This window comes from Xenopus laevis, chromosome 3L (genome assembly GCF_017654675.1).
Source record: "Xenopus laevis strain J_2021 chromosome 3L, Xenopus_laevis_v10.1, whole genome shotgun sequence".
NCBI classification, from domain to species: Eukaryota; Metazoa; Chordata; class Amphibia; order Anura; family Pipidae; genus Xenopus; species Xenopus laevis.
In genome coordinates this window covers 105582555-105603860 of record NC_054375.1, presented here as the reverse complement: position 1 = coordinate 105603860, position 21306 = coordinate 105582555, and the positions used below count along the sequence as shown (strand labels likewise).

The window sequence follows — 21306 nt, the reverse complement described above, 5'->3', positions numbered from 1 at the left end:
GCCATAGTGCTTTTTCCTTTCATTTCAGTTGTAGCGCAGTTTATGCGTATTTATACCTGGCTGTTCTTTTTTAAAAAAGCAACGTAAAAACGCCACATCTGGCCTTACCCCTATGTAGCCCCGCTGTCTCCTGTATCTCTACTAACAATCAGCTCTGGGCTGGCGGGCTGGCATACGGTGCAATGTGGTGCTCACTCTGCAATCCACTGATCATGTCTGCTGTTTGCAGCCTGCCAGCCCAGAGCTGATTGTTAGTAGAGGTACAGGACTTGCTCGGGCAGTAGATCAGTTGACTGTCGGACAATAGATCAGGAGCAGCCCACTTAACAAAAAAATAAAGGGGCCCCTTGGGCATTTGCCTGTACTGACAGAATGCCAGTCTGGCCCTGCCTCCAGCTCTGTGTATGTTGTTAAGTCAAGTTCTGTCTCTAGGAGACGTTGTTAAGGGAGTGTTAGTGCACGGTTTGTGTGCAGTCTCCACTCCAGTGAATATATTGCGGGTGCAGTAAGACTAGGTGTAACTGGACACTGTTTGTGGTGATATAGTGCTGTGCTTTTGTCTAGGAGGGTCGCAAGAAAGCGATAGTTTGCGTGCATTGCGCATTCTCAAGTTTTACCCCCTCCCCGCCTTCTTCACGCCCATTCCCGCCTCTCTCACATAAACACTGGTACAGCCCGGGTTACCTTGCTTAGTAGGACCGCCCTCGCTATCAGTCATCATGGCAGAACAGCAACAAGACCCAAGAAAACAGCGTCCAGCAGGATTGTCTGCCCATTCTGCACCGGGACTGCAAAGCACAGAGGCCAATGCACTGCAACAGAAGATCAGGAATTCCAGCTGGTAAGTACCATTCCAACAACTACCCCCATGCCCTGTCACTCGCTAACCTACCATTCTCTCCTATACCCGGGACTGGAGAGGCGCACCGGCTGGAATGGCACGACAATATATATTGTTTTGCTTGAGTTTTATCCCTGACTGTATTTGGGTGCCAGTGTACAAGAGCACATAACGGAATGTACAGGTGCTCCTTTATTTCTGGATCATGCCATGTAGCACTGCAGCGTGTTGATGTTCGTTTCCATGGTGATGGACGGGACACAGACCGGAAATGAAGACTGTTCCTGGCTGGACAAGGGAAGTGACAGTTTGTGAGAGTCTGAGGGAACAGGAGTGAGGGAAGTTAAAGCTGAGTGTGTGCAGATGTGTAACAAGGGAGAGAAGGGGCAAAACACAGACAAACAGAAGGCAGCCAAGGACAGAATTAACAAATAAATCAATATACCTAGCATCAGAACTCTTATGCCAACAATTTACAATAAAATATTCTCAATTCTGACTCACATTTTAGACTACAACTAAGGCACTGTTCTGTCTTGTAGGAAAAAAACAAAAAAGACCTATAGCTTGGGGCTGGGATGTGTGACAGTCAAGGACACTTCCCTTGTACAGCAGTTTGCTTCAGTGTCTGTGTATAAATGTAGATAAATAATGTTTGCAGTGGGCACTACACTAATTTATTACCCCCCCCAGCATGAAAGGGACAAATATCGTTAGAGCAGCCTAAAGCCAGGGGGTTGCCGCTGGAAGCTACATAGTAAAGTGTACTTTTCCACAAAATATTTCTCACAAGTTGGAGCCTCTTGGGACTTGGTCTAGGCCCTCTTTAATTTTACACATTTTTCAAGATGAATCGCAATGTAAAAATGTTGCCACCTGTCCAGTTTTTAACCCACTTCATTCCCAGAATGGTTGGCAAGGCTGCTACCTGAACTTTAATGAATTTATACTTAATTTCAGAAGCTAGAGAGCAAAATAGGGTGAAGCTTACCTTAGTAAGGTAGTGTGGGGTTTTACTGCTTTTTCTTGTTTTTAGTATCCCTATTCTGGTTTATATACCTCTACACAGCCTGAAATTGGGTAATACAAGTGAGTGAACATTAATTACAAGTGAACTATATTTTTGGTTGTGAAATAAATATATAAGAATGTCCAGGAACTCTGTGGTCTACACCCTAAAGCTCAGGGATAGACAGAAGGAAACGTATATGCCTATATATTGCACATTTCATGTTTACATATTTATTGTGTATTTTTAAGTGCGTTTTTGTGATATGTACTAGCTGGAGCCACGTCTTCTCGTCTCACTGTATATGCGTATACTGCTGACCATAAAGTTTACTTTGAGTTTGACGTAATAGTTTATAGTGTAGTAATTCTTTTTTTATATTACACCCTTCGGTGAGGTCAAACTCATTAGGGGATGTGTTTGTTTTCCTTCACCTGCAGGGTTAATTTGCCCTTTAACCAATTACTTGGATACAGTGACACCTCCTGTGGGTTACAATTGGATACTCACAAAAGTTTTTAAAGGAATTGCTAGTGTTGATACAAAGTTGCTCCACAGTTGCAAACATCAATGGCTCTATAAAGATGTGCTCAATATAGTGTAGAAACCTTTTTTAATAGATGATTTGGTAAGTAAAATTACACTCGCATATGTACACTTTAGATTAGCATTCAAACAGTCATTCGCAGGTTCTCTGATCCTGATTTCGCTCTGCTAAGTTGATGGTAATAACTGGCGTTGCAAACAGGCCCGGATTTGTGGCGAGAAAGGCCCGGGCCTAGGGCGGCAAATTATTTGAGGCGGCATGCTGCCCGGCCACTTGCTGAGGAGCACTGGGGACACGCAGTGCTCTGGCATGTGCGGGCACTAGGGTCGTGCGGCCCTGTTTGCAAACGTGGCACATGATGCTGGGCTCACCCGGATAATTTCACAGCCAACGCATTTCGTCTGACAAGACTTCCTCAAGGCTTCAGGATACTTACTGCGCAAGTTTGCCTTTTCAATCGGGTGGTAGTCATGATAGCACGTGTCCTATACTTCTTGCTTTAAGGTTACATGCGTCTCCATGGCAACCCGTTTGTTTAACACGGCATATTGCAATTTTGGAGCAACTTTGTATCAACGCTAGCAATTCTTTTAAATGTTTGTGAGTATCCAATCTTAACCCGCCGGAGGTGTCACTGTTTCTTTCTTTATGTCTATCTCCGAGTTTTTTTTAGTGCTGGTTCATATAGCAAAAAGGGGTGGTTCACCTTAAAGAAAACTTTTAGTATGTAATAGAATGGCCAATTCTAAGCAACTTTTCCATTGGTTTTCATTGGTTTTATAATTACAGCTTTCAGATAGGCGTCACTGACCCCATCTAAAATGCAAATGCTCTGTAAGGCTACTAGGGATGCACTGAATCCAATATTTTGGATTCGGCCGAACCCCTGAACCCTTCGTGAAAGATTTGTCCGAATACTATACTGAATCCAAATCCTAATTTGCATATGCAAATTATGGATGGGAAGGGGAAAACATTTTTTACTTCTTTGTTTTGTGATAAAAAGTCATTTGATTTCCGTCCCTGCCACTATTCGGATTCGGTTCGGCCGGGCAGAGTTATTCGGCCAAAGCCTGCTGAAAAGGCCGAATCCTGGCCGAATCCCAGATTTGGTGCATCCCTAAAGGCTACACACTTATTATTACTGCTACGTTTTATTGCTCATTTTTCTAGTAAGATCATCTCCTATTCATATTCCAGTCTCTTCAATTGATTCAAATCAATGCATGGCTGCTAGGGTAATTTGGACCCTAGCTACCAGATGCATTTGCTGTTTTCATGAGAGGGGAGGCAAATAGGCCCTTTTACTCTTGCCCCTTCTACCTGAGGTTTTAATAGATGACCTCAAATGTGTTAAAATGTGGTTGCTTTGAGCAGCCAAACACTAATATGTTCTTGGGGTGACAGAGCTCCATAGTAATGCTGGGCTCTAATACACCTTTGAATCATTAATCTCTTCTGCAAATTGCAAGCGTGGATAAAAAAAATAAAATAAAAAGCCACTATTCTGTACTGGATGTGTAATAATTCTTTTTCCCGCCTCTCTCATTATACGAGTGCCGTCTTATGGGGACATGCCAACTGATTCTACATTACACGCATGCAAAAAAATTTGTGCATCGCCAACAGGGTTGTGATGGTTCTAACAAGATTTTTATACAGGGACAAGTGTTTCTGGTGTTAAAATTACATTTTTACATTTAAAATGCCGAATATTTTGATAAATGATAAATCTAGCCCTATTTGAATCCAAACCTCATTGCAAAGTGAAAAGATTCCAGAATGACTTTCTAATGTGGTGGCTGAGCCATATATATAACCCAATACTACTTGCCACAAACAAGCGTAATTCATGATCCTGTCCAATGTATGATACAGGTATGGGTTTTCCAGATAACGGATCTTTCCGTAATTTGGGTCTTCATGCCTTAAGTCTACTAGAAATTAATTTAAACATTAAATAAACCCAATAGGCTGGTTTTGCTGCCAATAAGGATTAATTATATCTTAGTTGGGATCAAGTAGAAGCTACTGTTTTATTATTACAGAGAAAAAGGAAATCATTTTTAAAAATTTGGATTATTTGGATAAAGTGGAGTCTAATTATTCCATAATTCGGAGCGTTCTGGATATCGGGTTTCCGGTTAAGCCCGTTAAGGGATCCTATACCTGTAGTATGTATATGTTTTGTTAAAAACTACGTCTGTATCTATTAGGTCCCAGCCAGAGCACAGTCATTACACCATCTAGTGGACGCACAGTAGAACCGCATAGACCTCACACAGTACCAGTGCGCACAGCCCGTTCCCCATATATGACGAACACCCAGTTTTCATAGATTGCGCCCTGAACGTCCAACTGTACAAAGGTATTTTTCACACCATGTCCAATTAAACGGTAATGATCACGATCTTCGCCCTAGAATTACTAGTTTACTAGCCAGCCTTAGAACACTTTGGGTCCCCAATTGGTCCGCCAAGGATATACCGATCGTGCTTACGTCACAACTGTTAGATACTGTATTAGAGATCTCCAAAAGCCTTTACCAAGGTAATAGAATGATGTATTAAACATATACTGTGATAGACTCGTTTCATGTCAGTATATAGATACTTTTATCAATATCCGTGTTTCAATCACATAGAGATACTTTTTTTTAATTTCCGCAGTTCAATCACATGCGAGTATTTTTGAAACATTGTATCTTATTCTCTTGCCTCAAATTGTTATTTTGATATATGATGTACTTAAGAACTATGTACCAATAGAGATCTTGATTGCTGTTTCCCTGTTTTTAACTATGGTTGTGGGATGTCTCTATATTTGCTAACACTGCTTAGTGACATCACTGGTTTTCTTTTCCCGTCACTGGGGCTTTAAATGGTTGCTGTTAGTTTGTACATGCACTTTGAGAAAGGCTAGTGAGCTAGACGAAACGTTAGTTCTTTTTTCCAAATAAACACCTTTTTTTCCATTTGTAAGACCTGCGAATGCGAGCTTCTGTTGTGCTTATATATATATAAAATATGTTTTATTAATATGTTTTTTAAACCATATTTGAAAGAGTTGTGGTTGAAGTTTTTGAAATGTCTGCTCAGCAGTTATAATAATTGTTATAAACCAGAATAATTTTAATAAAAGTTTGTTTGTGTTTTTCCCCATAGTAAATCAAAACAGTCAAAAATGGACAGCTCCCTGGTAAATAATGTTTATTTATCATTTATTGTTAGTGTGTCTTCTTGTCATACTGAGGCAACAAGTTTATAATTTTTAACACTCACAAGAAAATGACAAAGTATATAAAGCAAAGATTTTAGGTGTTAGGTCCAAACAATAACTGGTAGGCAGTAGCAGAACCTAGAGGAGGTTACCATTCCATGCACTGAGTCAGCCAAGCAAGTCATTGAATATGCAAGACAACTAAAGATGTTTGTTTAATTCAGCCCCCACTTACCAGTTATCCTTTTTTCATCCCCACTTACTAGTTATCTTTTTCATTTCCTATTATTTTAACGTCTTGTTATTTACTTGTCATTCAACTGTGGATTTTACAAAGGGGTCTGGGCTGAAATTGTTTGCCAATACATCAATCCACTGTTTGATAATCCCATCCAGTACCAGCTCCCATTAGCCACTAGGAGCTCATATGGGCCCTTCTGTATATCCCTTCATGTCAGAAAGAAATTCTGACTAGAGATGAAGCAGCTCCCATTCAGCAGCAGGCCTGCTGTCATATATGTACCCATGCATTCTAATATTTATTTAAAAAAAAAAAAAAAAAGAAAGTAACGGATGTTACTGCAATTTGAGGATTGACTAATTTCCCACAATTAAATGCCAAAAGTATATAGAGTTGCACTGACCCTTCACTGAATGTGGTGGCTGAGCAGCAGAGTGGTACATTATGGTGACAGAATGGTACTACTCCCTATATACTGTGGCCAAACAATGGCTTCTTGCCCCCAGCACACGTCAATAGCCAAACAATGTTTCCTCTCTACAGACCATTTGTGGGTTGACAAAAGAGAGGAAATGTAGCCCAAATGTAGTGGCAGAACATGGGCTACTGGCCTTAAATCATAAAGGTGGCAGAGAAATGTGTACTGTTCAGAATTATGTTACTAACACTGACAAAGGGGTGGTTCACCTTTAAGTTAACGTTTAGTATGTTATAGAATTCTAAGCAACTTTTTAATTGGACTTCATTATTTTATTTTATTTTTTTTAATATTTGTCTTCTTCTTATGACACTTTCCAGCTTTCAAATAGGGGTCACTAAAAGACAAATGCTCTATAAGACTACACATTTATTGTTATTGCTACTATTTATTACTCACTTTTCTATTCAGGCCCTCTCCTATTCAGATTCCAGTCTCTTATTCTAATCAGCATATGGTTGCTATGGTAAATTGGACCTTAGCAACCAGATTGCAGAACTTACAAACTGGAGAGCTGCTGAATAAAAAGCTAAATAACTCAAAAACCACAAATTATAAAAAATGAAAACCAATTGCAAATTGTCTCAGAGTATCAGTATCTACATCTTCTAAAAGTTAACTCAAAGTTGAACAACCCCTTTAACTAGAATGCTGCAGACTGGATATACATGGGTGTTTACTAGCTATGGTAAAGCAAGACCTGTGAATACAAAATTTAGGTTAGATGTTGTAACTTGATAAGACAATATATGTGTGTGATTCTTCATATTTTAAATGTGCAATTTGATGTAATATGTTTTTTTAATAGGCAAAGAAAACAAAATGTGCTAATGGGCAGTCGCTACCTATGACACCCAAAAAACCCACCCAAGACAGCCTGTTAGCTAAAGAAGAAGAGTATAAGTAAGTTAAATGCATGGTTTGAAAGACTGGTACTAAATGCCCCTAAAAAGTTGGAAATTACCTCATCTTATGTCCCACTTGTTCTTAGGTACTAACATAAATTATCACAAATATAAATACCTGGGGGTCATTTGAAGTTTCATGCCAAATATGCATAGAATTCCCAAAATATTGGGCTTGTGGATCCCTGAAGGGAATGTTGTGCATACAAATGTTCATGGCTGATGTCTTGGCTACACACTGCCTGTATTTCATGCATAGCAACAGTAGACCTCATGGAGATCATATATATTTGGAAAGTACACATACTGGCAAATTGGATACATATTTTTTTCTACTACATTTGTAAAACCTTTTACTTAATATATTTTTGGAAAGTACACATTCTGACGAATTCAAAATAAAGGTAAAACTGTCGTTCTATACAACTCATATCTGGTGGAAAGGTCAAAGGCTACAATATTTTTGGTGTCATTATAGAATCAGTTTCTTGGTAACACTATAAAATAAAATGCTTCTCTGTTTAAGTAATTATACCAGGAAACAGGTTGAATTTATAATGATTATGCCAAGAAGACAATGACTAAATTCTGGTTGATGCTGTTCAAAGAACTGAAATTCCAATTGCAGTCAGGCCAGGTCACCCAACATAAGTTGCTCAAACTCACTGATTCTCTTGTGGTTGAATTAAAGCAATTGTACAACATTTTGTGGACAAGCTTCCCAGTAGAGTAGATGTTGTTATAGCAGCTTAGCCCAACTGTGAAGACTAACTTTATATGAATAACCATGGATCTGAAATAGAATGTCAGTCCAGATACATTTGGTAACATATAAAGATTAAATATCAGTCCCAAATAAGATGTTCTGCTACTCCAGGACAAATAAGCCCTCTTCAGACTCCAAAATCCAACTCAGTGTCACTGGAATGCTCCAAAGTGCAGCAAAGTAAAAATAATAGTAAATAGATAATAATATAATGTAGGTCATTGATTAAAATGATCATCAAAGTGCATATGTTCCACAAACCACCTTCAATCAGTGAAGGACAACATAAACCAATGTGGGGGAATCGTTCTTTAGGAAGTTGCAGCAGATCCTTTGACACAGTTAAGAGACAGTACACGGGGTTTCCAACTGAACTATGTGTTTGAATTTAACACAGCAGCTTAAACATGAAAGGAAAGCTCATAGCTTATGAGGTGGCAATAAAGCAAAATAGTAAAAGCCTTGCTTTTGAAGAAAAATGTCCTTTCTCAAAGGAACAACAGCCCCACTTAAGCAAGTTAAATCTGATAAGCAAATGAAAATCTTACTCACTGTCCTTTGGAGATTTCCAGGGAATTTCTCTCTGATGCAGCTGCAGCTCACTCCCAAGTATTTAGAGCAGCAGGATATAGCCAGTCCTTGCTACCAAGGAATTGGCCTCCTTGTGAATAAAACCTCAATCAATTAGCTATCCCTGCTGTTTGCAATCTTCCAAAACTTTACAGAGTTCCCAAGTTCCAACTGGTCATGCTCCTGGTGTGGGTCTCTGTCCTTGTGTCTTGACATCACTGCTGACACGTTTCACTGTAAATGGCTTCTTCTTGAGTGATGATGGATGATTCAAGATTGCCACTCTTTATTGTGGAGATTTAGAGCATTTCAGTTACACTGTATTGGTGTCCTTCTATATTTCTTGCTAGAGACTATACTTTATTTTCATACAATGCTTGTTCTAACAAGATTGTTATATGACAGGTCTCTAATACATGCAATTTTTGCTTAAACTGCAGACGGTTAAATGCAGAGCTAGAAGCAAAGACAGCTGAATTAGTCCGTGAAGCAGAAGAGGTGATGGTAAGTAAACTGTTCTGCCAGTAAGATCTTTATAGAGACACCATTATGAAGATATGATGTGTATAGTAAAATAGGGAAGACTATTATTACTATGTATTTTTTTCCTTTCTCAAACACAACGCCATCAAATATCATATGTTATTGTCATGTGGTAGGTTTTGTTTTGAGATAACCAGGGGCAGTTGCCAGAGGTTGCTTTTTTTCTTCAGCTTGAACTGGGTGGCAGGATCAATAGTATAGGGAGCAATACATACCTTGCCCCAGTTCTCTGAGCTCTGTTTTGGAGCACAAAGACCTGCAGCCAACCCACTACTTACTCTGCCCTACCATGTATGTGTCCCCCCTTCCACATTGACATTGCACAAGCTCAGGTTGCTCTTGGCTGATTTTATAGGACTGATGATTAATCTGTTTGAGGCATTATATATTGGCTTCTGCTCTGTACTGCATAGTTTCCAGGCGTTAATAAATATCTTGGGTTGTTTTATTGTGTCTCTATGGAGCTGAGATATGATCTGTATGGGAATACATTAATTATACACATGTGAATGCTTAGACTCCCGAACTACCCTCAAAAATAACTATATGGTATTTAAGTTTAGTATTGTTTTCTCTTATTTCATTATAAATATATATATATATATAATATATATATATATATATATATATATATATATATATATATATATATTTATTTTAAACTTAAACGTATTTCTTCCCTAAATACAGCGGGAACAACAAGAACTTTTGTCAAAGCCAGCACTAACACAAGTTCAGCTGTTTGATGAAGATGATGATGAAAACCTGTTGTAAGTATGGAATTATGTATTTTTAACATACATTTAACAAGATGATTTTCATGGGCAGTGTTGGAGAAAAAAAAATATATATACATACATTATTGTGGCAAAGGTGGGGTGAATGGTGGGGTTACCCATATGTAAGGAGGACAATAAGTTAGAACAATATAAAGAGCTAAGATGCTTAGGCTGAACAGCTAAGCAGAACATTTCTAATGTGTTTCAGGTAGTTAGGTGTACAGTTAGGTATATTTTGAATTGAATTGTATTTTGAATTGACTGCCATGGTTCTCCCTTGGTGCATACCATTGGTGAAATGCTGCATGTGTGATACCCCTTAAGGTGCAGTGTGACCTGATGAAGTCTATGACAAAAGAAAGGAGCTAAGAAAGACCTAAATACTTTGTTTCATAATAACTAGGCTACTTCCTATGAAGCAAAATAAAAGTTCATTTTGTGAAATCTAAGAGGGTTTTTAAATATATGCAAATTATTTGTGTTTATACGTATTGTTTGTTAAATAAATGATAAAGCTTATAACACTAAAGTAAAAATGCCAGTTTGTTAATATAACATGCAGTAGAATTATGAAAGAAATGACAACCTATACAAAGTATACAGCATTAAATTATATTTGATCCAAGGGCACACTGGAATGTCATCTGAACTATTGCAGTTAAAAATATTTATTACAAATCTGCTTCTTTTGGAATTCTAGAAAATTGCTTTCCCCAGAAGTACCAACTTTAACACTCTCACATGTCAAGGTAATGTAATAATGATGTTTTTTTAACTCTTACAGCAAATAAAGTAAACTTTCTTATTTGATACTAATGAATAAATGAATGTATAAGTGCATTTATCCATATGATTTTGGAGAATATAGAGGAGTGCAAGGGGGGAGAACAGCTGAGGAGCAACAGAAGGAGGCAAAATGCAAATTAAAGAACAAGTTTAACAGCACCATAGAGCTCAGAAATTCACCAAAGTATTCCAGGGCAGTGCATGCCTGTAACCATCAGTATCTGCCTGAAACAGATAGGCAGACACCACAACTTAAAGAGCATTCCTTAGCAGCATCTAAGTTCATGATAACAAGACAAACCTTAAATACATTGTAAGCAGTAGACTGTTTTATTCAAGAGCAGTCGTAAGGCCTTGTGTATAATTAATAAACTTGTATTTTTGCATTTTTGGTGCCTACCTGACTACAGAACCATAGCAAGCCTGATACAAAATCATCAGCTCGGAGCAGACCACCTTCTGCAAATAAAGGGAAGAACATAATTTCTAGGTAACATTACAATTTGTTTTTAACAGAAATTTTCTTAAATGTAATATTTCATGGGATTAATGCTCATTGTAAAGTACGTAAGTAAGTATGCATCTTTTGTTTTGTTCAGGTATGCTGGCATAGGTATACAGTGCTTTGCATCTCTTATCATTCAAGACTACAATATCCTACTGGCTTCCAGTACCTGTAATATTGTTATAAATAATATTAGAAACCGGTGGTTGCTGGTGATCAAAAAAAGCACTTGCCACCACTTAGGACGCCAATACTTATTTTGCTACATATGGGATCTGGGCAGTCTGTGGCCCAATTAGGGTCAAGTAGCTGGTCATCTGTTTAACTGCAAATATCTATATTGGTTGCTATGGGTTTCACACATCTGTCTACTACTAGATGTGTACAGTATATGTAATATCCAAGGCTATATACAGGAACTAGAGGAACAGTTTGCTAAATATTAAGTATCCTAACTATTACTGCATCTGTGTGTGTGTGTGTGTCTCTTTTTTTTCTTCATTGTGACCTTTTATTTCTAGGGCTAGACCAAGAACTACAGACACAAAAGCAGCTGACAACGTTGCAATCCCAATTGACTTAACCGATTTCTCCCTTGCAAAAACTATTAGTAAGATTGAATGTGATCTGGAGAAAGGGCAACTACCAGAGAACCCTGAAGATGATATAATTCCAGGAATGAATAATGACATTGGAGCAGGTATGATTATCCATGATTTTTGATGGTTTCATTGTCACGGCCATAATTTCTATATAGGCATTCGATTACCCTTGCATAGGGCAGCAGCTTTAGGGGGTGGCTCTCAGGTGCCTATATGGTAGATTAAAATATGCATAAAAATTCTCCACCACATGGGCCTCCATCATTAGGGGTGTATTTTATGAAATTCAACAATTTTTATTAAATCTGTTAATTCACAGGGGAACCACATGAAGTAATGAATTTTGTGACTTTGTTTTATGCATGTTTTCTATTACTGGGAAAAAAATGAATTTGATAACATACTCTTTCAATTATAAGCAGCTCGTTTGAGATTTATGGCATCATAAATGTGAATGACGCAAATATTAGAATTTTAGAAGGCTATAATGCATGTAATAATTTTTGTATGTTGTTGCCCGTTCAGTTGGATGCTTATGAGTCTCAGTCAGTTTATGGCCGCCTTATTATCTACAAGTATTCCATGGTCTTTCTTCATTAGGCATTAACTTAAGGGTGTAAATTGTTTTAGTATGAAATATCCTTTTTACTTCTTTACCTTGGGGCCCTCCTGATATGTGTCATTCTGTTTGCTGATTTATACTGTACTGAAGAGTCTTAAAGATCAGATGTGAACGGAAGTTTCTAAACATAACATTCTGCTCACTGTATTACTGGTGCAAGCTTCAGTTAATGAGGATCCAGTAGGTTGCATATTTCAGTTGTATCACTTTATATAGGGTTGTGGATATGGAGTCTAAAAGAGCACCTTTAGAAAAATGGTGTGTATCAGCATTGTTTGGTTTCAGCACATACATATCAAATATTGCATGATAATATAACATTGCACAAAGAGGTCTGAAGTGAATTTGTATGTTTGTATGTTATGTATATTCCATTATATACGATAAATAATTTATTCATTTTCTTTGCTCCATTGGATTGCTAGTAGTACAGTAACTGTGTTTGGAACAGAAGCCAATACTTTTCAAAACTGAGACTTTACTGGCATTCACATTGTTATATGGAAATGTTCTAATGTGTTTTGTCTTATTGTAAATCTACTAATTTGTATGTATATGTGCTTGAACCTTACAGAAGCACAGATAAGATTTCTGAAAGCAAAGCTGCGAGTCATGCAAGAGGAACTAGATACCATTAGTCATGAATGCAATAAGAAGGTAACTGTTTTTTTTTCACATTCCTGTCAGCTGGGGAGAGGGGAGTTGCTGCAGGAGAGTTTCAAAGAACCAACACTTAAAGGAGAAGGAATAGCATTTTACAATTGGGGTGCCAAAAGTTAGGCACCCCCAAGTGACTATTTTTTACTTACCTGACACCCCAGGCCGGTGCTCCTATCAGCAGAAAACCGCACGGCCCAGGGTTTTTCTAGCGAGCACCATGGAGAGATCCTCTTCCTGCTTCATAGGTTTTCAAATTTTGTGGGGCAGGCGCATGTGCAGTACAGTGAAATAGCCGGCTTTTTCTTTAATGTCTGGCTTTCCACTCTACTGCACATGCACAACTGTGAGAAGACCTGACCTTACTGTAGAGTGGTTCATATATGATAATACAGGAATGGGATCCATTATCGTGAAACCCGTTCCCCAGAAAGCTCTGAATTACGGCAAGGCCATCTCCCATAAACTCCATTATAAGCAAATAATTAAACATTGTTAAAAACTATTTTCTCTGTAGTATTAAAACAGTACATTGTTCTTGATCCAAACTAAGATATAATTAATCCTTATTGGAAGCAAAACCAGCCTATTCGGTTTATTTTATGTTTACATGATTTTTTAGTAGACAAGGTATGGATCTAAATTACTGAAAGACCCCTTTCCAGAAAACCCCATGTCCCAAGCATTCTGGATAACAGGTCCCATTCCTGTATAATGAAAAGCAAAATACAATACAAATTTTACCAAGTATTGAAGAATAGCTCAATTTAAAACACAGAGGCAAAACTAGCTCTTCAAACCAGCTACAGTTTTAGTTAGATGTGGCAAACAAGTTCATGTTTAAACTAACTTACTTCAATTTATCAATGTGTGCAGCTGAGCCACACATACTTGTGAGTTGGCATCCCAAAACATATTTTTTTGTTAGTTCAGTCCCCCCTTATGCCCAACACAAACACACACTCACATACTCTCTTTCTTTCTCTCTGAAAGTATCCAGCTTTAAAAGTATTTTTATATTTGTGTTTATCTGCAATAATAGGATGATGAAAATCGCAATCTCACATCAAGACTAAAAGAGGTCGAGGAGGATCGTGCACGATTACAGAGATCTGCTAACATACAACAGACTCAGGCTGAGAAGTATAAAGCTTTATCTGAAGAAGCTCATAAGAAAAGTGATACCTTACAGCATCAGCTGACTTCCTTAGAGAAGGTACAGACTGAATATATAAGGATTGTGTCTATTTCAGGCATCACAAAAATGCATCTGTGTAGTAAGATGGCCGTTTTCAGTGTAATTCAGTCTCGAGAAAGTCATCGATTTTTTGCTATCTGCAGCAGGTTACAGCACCACCAGACCCTTTTCATAAATCTTTTTTTCAGTTAGTTGGACTGACTGGAACCAAAATATAAATATGAAAGCCAGTTGTGTTCCTGAACTTTAGCCAAAAGATACCAAGTAACTTTATTAGCTTTCACTTTACCGAAGTCTCACAAGCTGATAGAAAGCTGCTTCCTTTTCAGCTGTTGTCCAGTTAACCCTTGCACAGTTCTTTATAGCATATTAAATATATTGTCCTGCTACAGATATGAAACACTCACTTTCTTCTTGTTTCTGTATTTATAAAGAATACCCCTTTGGCTTTCATAGCTTTGCTGTTTAACCATTATTATGTCCCTAGCACTACAGTTATTTTGAAGGAAGACTAAAACCCAAAAGTTATAAAATCATTCCCCATATCCCAAGCAGTTACTTGTTAAACAAATAAAATAAATAAAACCTATACTGGCATGCCTCACAAGCATTTTTTACTCCATTTTACAGATGTCCGCCCATTCACCGCAATACTTCTTTCCCACTAGAGTTACTCGTGTCTAGGCAAGAAGATACACCATTTTAAAGGGATTCAGTTGTGATTTTTATGATGTCGTTTTTATCTCTAAATTACACTGCAAATAATTCACTCTACCATATAAAATTGAATTCCTGAACCAACAAGTGTATTTTTTAGTTGCCATTTTGCCTGGTCATGTGCTTTCAAAAAGAGCAAGCACTTCATGATGGAACTGCTTTCTGACAGGCTATTGTTTCTCCTACTCAATGTTACTGAAGGTGTTAACTGGACTTGCATTTTTACTATTGATAAGTGCTCTTCTCATATCTACCAGGGAGCTGTTATCTTGTGTCAGAGAGCTGTTGCCTGGTTATCTGCTTTAGTACTCTACCACTATACACTTGTTTATGTACATTCATGCCATTTACCAGCATTCCTTTCTCTAGCTACATTCCAGCATAGTGGATGGTGAGTGTCCTTCAGTGTGAGAGGGAGGAAAGACATTACATGATATTAAGGTGGCCATAGACGTTACAATTATTATCTTTCTTGGAAAAGACCGTTCATTTCAATACACACGTGTAGAGCTGAATCGTCAGATATACATAGGTAGAAAGAATAGAATTCTACCTCTATCTGACGATTCAGCACTAAAGGTGGCCATAGACTCACAGATAATATTGTACAAAACTAATTTTCGTACAATATTTGGTGCATGTATGGTGGGAAAGGAGCCGACCGATATCGATAGAAGACTTGAATAACGGTCGGCTCGTTGATTGGGCTGGATGCAAAATTTTGATCGGGTGCCTTTGAAGTCACCCAAACATCGGCCATTGTTTGTGCTGAATCGTCAGATACAGGTAGAATTCTATTGTTTCTACCTATATATCTGACGATTCAGCTGTACACGTGTGTACTCAAAAGAACGATCTTTCTTGGAAAGATCTTTTCCAACAAAGATCGTAATTGTTACGTCTATGGCCACCTTTACAATGGCCAATGTTTGGGTGCCTTCAAAGGAACCCGATCAAAATTTTCCATCCAGCCGATCGACGAGCCGACCGATATTCAAGTCTTCTGCCGATATTGGTCAGCCCTTTTCCCATAGCACACGCACCGAATATCATACGAAAATTAGTTTCGTACGATATTATCGGTGTGTCTTTGGCCATCTTTACTGGGCTTGAAAGCAATCACTATAAGGGTGTCACACTGGGTTCAGCCACATAATATATACTTCAGCAGATGGTAAATGAAGGTGTATGTATGGCTACAGGAGGGCCCCATTTTATTTAACTCAAGTGGATTGATTCAAACAGGTGTTATCTAAAAGGTCCATTTTTATCTGACCACCTTTGTTTACTATTAAATGTGTACCTAGACATTAACTAATGTCAGCCAGACACATTATTGCTATGATTATCCTTCTTGCAAGTGACTGGACAAGCATATTAGTAATTTGTTGTTATAGGTTACTGCCCAGGTGCAAATATGCCCATTGTTAGCAAATGTGCCTAAAGGAGTTTCAGCAGTACCACTAGAATATTTGCCCTTATTCATTAGTGCATCTGTCGCAGTGATGTAAAGTGAGTATCTTTTATTGAAGATTGGGGGTTTACTGCTTGCTTCAGTTATCTAGACCCACTTTCTCTCTTGTATCCAGGAGCTGGAGAATTTCAAGCGAATACAGAAGCAGTCGGCATCTAGTCAGAGTGCCACCGAGGTTCGTTTGAACAGGGCTCTCGAGGAGGCTGAAAAGTATAAAACGGAGCTTAATAAACTGAAACAGAGTAACAAGGTATGTTCTTTTTTTCTTATAGCCTGTAAGAATTGTATATTCTATTACACAGTGGTCTCAAGCAAAGTCATTTAAGAGTCTTAAACTATTTTCAGGCTAATGCAGCTTTATTCATGAGAGGGAGCTGAAGGTCTTTGCTCTTTGAAATACAACACCGACAACACCAAAACAGGAAAAGCAGAATTTATGTGCAAAGTGGTCTTATATTGCTCTTTGCATACTGTGTTCTGCTGTGTCATTATCCACAATGCAAAATTAGTTCCCAGGCCAGCATAATTACAACTGCAAAGATTTACACAGATTAGTAACTTAAACAGGATTTGGTGCATTTTATGAGTGCCAGATAAATTTAGCCACTAGTGGTGCGTGGGTCGAGAAATTATCAACCCGCACCGACACCCTCCCAATCCGCCCGCTGTTCCTCCTCTATTTATAGACCCGCCCTGCAGTGATGTCACAAAAGGGGCGGCCACGAGTCTATAAATTTAGGGGCCGGAATCCAGCAGTGCTAGGTTACGGGGCAGGGAGAGCAGAAGAGCTCTTCCCAAAGATTTTGTGCAGGAGCCGACCCGAGCCCGCCCCACTGCAGGATAATTCCGCAGGTTTCACACATCATTATAAGCCACATAGGCAACATATGGTGTCCACTTACTGCACTACCTTGTGTCTGATTGGGTACAGGGTAGTTTTAAGTAGCACAGATATGGCTCTTTTCATACACTTCTTTCATGACTCCACAACAACCACAATCTTGCAGTGTAATTGTAACAAAGAGTAAAACTTCCATTACAGCAGAGCAGCATCTCAAGTTGTCAAGAGGTCTATCGGTTTTTGCCTCTGCAGATGTGAGCAACAAGACTGCTACTGTAGAATGAATGTAGCAATACAACTACAAAGATTGATTAGGATGGGTAAATCACTATTAACTGGCTAATTGGCCATTGGGCCGTTGAGAGGCTTTACTATTATTTCCATCTTTTTCTCAGGATACTGCCAACCAAGAGAAGAAAAAGATTGAGGAACTCAAACTTGAAAACCAGAAGCTGGAGAAGCAGAAAGCAGAGCTGATGGCTGGATTCAAGAAACAGCTCAAATTAATAGATATTTTAAAAAGACAAAAGGTAAGCGAATGATGTAGATTAAAAGATACCCCTATGGAGCAGGTTCCACAGCTTTTGATGTGATTTAGCCAGGCTTGTTTTTTTCTTATCCTTGTTTGAAAGAAACTGATGAAACCATGAATACAAGATGGATGTGCAAATTAAAAATACATAAAAATAAATGTAGCAAAAACACAGTAACGTTTTGGAATAAATGGAAAAATTACACTTCTAAACACAAAGTAAGTTGCTTAGTAAGTACTTTATGTAATAGGATCCTATGTTTGGTAAATATCCATTTCCGTAATGAATTCTTTGGATGTGCAATTTCCTTGATACCATAAAGATGACAAGAGATTTGACTTTTGGCAGGGTTGGTCCAATCAGTTCTAAACACTAGTATAGTCCCAACTATGTTGGACCCTCTGACTGTGATAACATAGAGTAGTGCAGCCCTGTATTATTCAGGTGGGAAGACATAATAAAAGGAAATTTGAATTTGCAGGGTATAAAAAGTTAAAAGCTGATGATTTGCTGAAAGTCACTGCCACATATGACTCCCCTTGTAGAGATATACCAAATATTTGTACAGTGATAATTCCACTTAAAGCAAATACAGTAATCTAGGTTTCTTCATTTCATACATGTCTGTTTTTGGTGCAGTTAAAAATGTTCTGTATTCAGTGCGTTGGCTTCATATATCCAAGTTACAAAAGTGTTTTTTTTTTAAATCTGTGGTACAACCCACTGCTGGGACACTTGATCTGCAGCATCTATTTCCCTTTTGTTGCCAGAACTCCACGTAGAATGATTGAGGACTACTACTTTAAGGTTACTACTAAAAGATTTTAGTTGGAAGTAGTGAGGACAACTTACCCAGCTGAATATATCAATTAGTGTTATTTGCTGATTTGGAAACATAAGAATACTGTATTTCTGTACTAGTTTCCCCCAGTCATGTGATTTGTGCTCTAATAAACTTTAGTCACTCTTTACTGCTGTACTGCGAGATGAAGGGATATCACCCCCTCCCTTTCAACCCCAGCAGCCTAACAAAAGAACAATGGGAAGGTAACCAGATAACAGCTCCCTAACACAAGATAACAGCTCCCTGGTAGATATAAGAAGAGCAGTCAATAGTAAAATCCAGGTCCCACTGAGACACATTCAGTTACATTAAGTAGAAGAAACAACAGCCTGCCAGAAAGCAGTACGCTCTGACACAATAACTACTTGTCTGACGCAGCACCTTCTCTGTGCTCACCAGCTACTTACTCTATGGACAAAGCCAGACAGGTAGGGAGGACCTGTATAAACTAACTACAAAAAAACCCTGTACAATTTTCCACTTCCTTCATATTTTAAGTAATTCATAGTTGAACCGCTATAATTGGCAGAATGCTCACAATATTGAATTATTAAAACAGAATACAATTATTTACATTTTCTGTATATTATAGGGTTAAGAATAAAAGATTCTGAGTTTTCTTGTCAACACCAAATGCTGATTGTGTGTTTATTTTGTTTAGATGCATATTGAGTCTGCAAAGATGCTGTCCTTCACGGAAGAAGAGTTTATGAAGGCGTTGGAGTGGGGGAATTAACTGGCTTCCTTGTGATTCAATTGGCTAAAGGGACAGAGACAGTTCACTACTTACGGAGGTGATTAAACCAAACATCCGACTCCTTCAACTTGATCAACAGCAGCAGAATCAGTGGAACATGAAGCTACTGGAACTTGTTTTTTATATCTGTCATTATTTAAGTTTTGTATTAACTAAATCAGTTTTAGTTACTTTCCAATAACAAGTTAATTCTGTTGAGGATTATTTCTCTTAGAATTGAAATGGACTATTAGTCATGATTTTTTAAATCTCTTGTGTAATACCACTATCCAGTTTTGCTTTCTTAAAAGAAAACTATACCCCCCGAACAATGTAGGTCTCTATAAAAAGATATTGCATAAAACAGCTCATATGTAAAACCCTGTTTTATGTAAATAAACCATTTTCATAACTTTTTTTAGTAGTATGTGCCATTGGGTAATTATAAATTTGCTGTTGCTTAAGTATTCATTTTGGGGGTATAGTTTTCCTTTAAAGAAATAAAGGGGTGGGCAGAGAAAAATGGAGCCAGCAGTGAAAAGTAGATAAATCATTATGTGAACCCTCACCACTTGGAGCAGTTTTTGCAGAAGCTGTTGAGACTGTGATTCTGCAAATAAAAGGCACTGTCTTACCAGCTTCTGAAGGAACAAATCTAATCTGTTGGGTGCCCTGGGGGTCAGAGGGGAGCTGGGTGGTGGGATAAAACACCTTATTGTGTGCTTGCTAGGTGTTGCATCTGGCAAAAATGGCCTGGGGGGCACTGCTGACCACAGCAGCTCAGGAAGAACAAGCTTTGGAGTTAGAATGTGGCTGGTGTGAAGGTTAACAGGAATAGAATAGAGCTCAATGTCAAATTAATGAGGTTTACAGTGTGGGACAAATAAAAATATTTATTATGGTGGATTTTCCTTGTCTGAACATGAGAATAACCTTGTCTTTCAGAGAATTATTCTGCTATTTGATACAAGTATATGTGGTCTTAATTCCACTTATTGTGTGCTTGCCTGTACTTAGCATTAAACCATGAATCAATGGGTCCGTATATTTAGATGCATTATCTATGGGAGCTGTCAAGCCTATGCACTCTCATTACTAATCAAACACAGTGATGTGTTCATATATAAGCACCAGTGGGCCCATGCCTAGAGTGGCAGCTTTATTGGGGCAGCCTACGGGTGCTTATACATTATATAAGCCAATCATACATGCCACTTATAAATGATTATTTGTTTTAATGGAAAAAGCTGCCACTATACACACTATTACTGAAGTAAGAGACAACATCTGCATAGTTTTGCAGCAGTTATTTGTTTCTGGCTAAAAACAAGCTTCAAAATAATTCCATACCATGCGGTTAGCCAAAATGGTAAAAATGTCATCTATTTGGAGCCAGCTACTTGTAGTACCTGATCTTTAGTGTGAAACATGTCATCAGCTGATTTGTTTAAAAACAAAAAAAAAAACACACATTAACCCTTTAAGTGCCAGCAGAATTTCACATTTTGGTTACGCGAAATGCCAGCCGTTTTTGAAACATTTTGTGCTCTCTCACTTTAGGGGCATTTTCTGAGGGGAAACCTATAGTTTACCTAGGAAAACTATACATTGTTTTTTTCGGTAGAAACTGAGCTTTCTAAATCTGCCTGAGTTTTCATGTATTTCCACCTGTGCAAAAAAATTTATAGTGCTAAATACCAAAAAAAAAAGAAAAAATACCATTTTTCATCGTATATCAATTTATACCAGAAAAATATTTCATTTTACGGAGGAAAATCCAACTGATTTGGAAAGCCTTATGTCTCTCGAACGTGCCAATACCAGATATGTATAGTTTTAGGGAGATTTAGGACTTCTGTACCTCAAAAACTCCCGGCAGTATATTACCGAATT

At 38.1% G+C, this 21306-nt stretch overlaps 1 protein-coding gene across 3 annotated transcripts; it reads left to right on the top strand.

Moving 5' to 3' along the window:
• Positions 1–308: 308 nt before the first annotated feature.
• tex9.L (testis expressed 9 L homeolog) lies at positions 309–20319 on the top strand. Of its 3 annotated transcripts, XM_041586768.1 has the most exons (14): positions 706–841; positions 4614–4765; positions 5562–5595; positions 7144–7238; positions 9017–9080; positions 9810–9889; positions 10599–10647; positions 11095–11174; positions 11711–11889; positions 12988–13070; positions 14113–14286; positions 16575–16709; positions 17696–17830; positions 19339–20319. In XM_041586768.1, the coding sequence occupies exons 3-14, from the start codon at positions 5581–5583 to the stop codon at positions 19411–19413; spliced, it is 1164 nt and encodes a 387-aa protein (XP_041442702.1). In that variant the 5' UTR covers positions 706–841; positions 4614–4765; positions 5562–5580; the 3' UTR covers positions 19414–20319. The 3 variants fall into 3 exon arrangements, with proteins under 3 accessions (XP_018108534.1, XP_041442702.1, XP_041442703.1); XM_018253045.2 differs by lacking the exon at positions 4614–4765 and having other exon boundaries at positions 309–841; XM_041586769.1 differs by lacking the exons at positions 4614–4765; positions 5562–5595 and having other exon boundaries at positions 718–841.
• The last annotated feature ends 987 nt before the right edge of the window (positions 20320–21306 follow it).

Coding starts and splice junctions, on each gene's coding strand:
- tex9.L (XM_018253045.2), top strand. CDS start 720: ATGGCAGAACAGCAACAAGACCCAAGAAAACAGCGTCCAGCAGGATTG. Junction 842..5,561: donor AAGATCAGGAATTCCAGCTG/GTAAGTACCATT, acceptor TTTTCCCCATAG/TAAATCAAAACAGTCAAAAA. Junction 5,596..7,143: donor CAAAAATGGACAGCTCCCTG/GTAAATAATGTT, acceptor TTTTTTTAATAG/GCAAAGAAAACAAAATGTGC.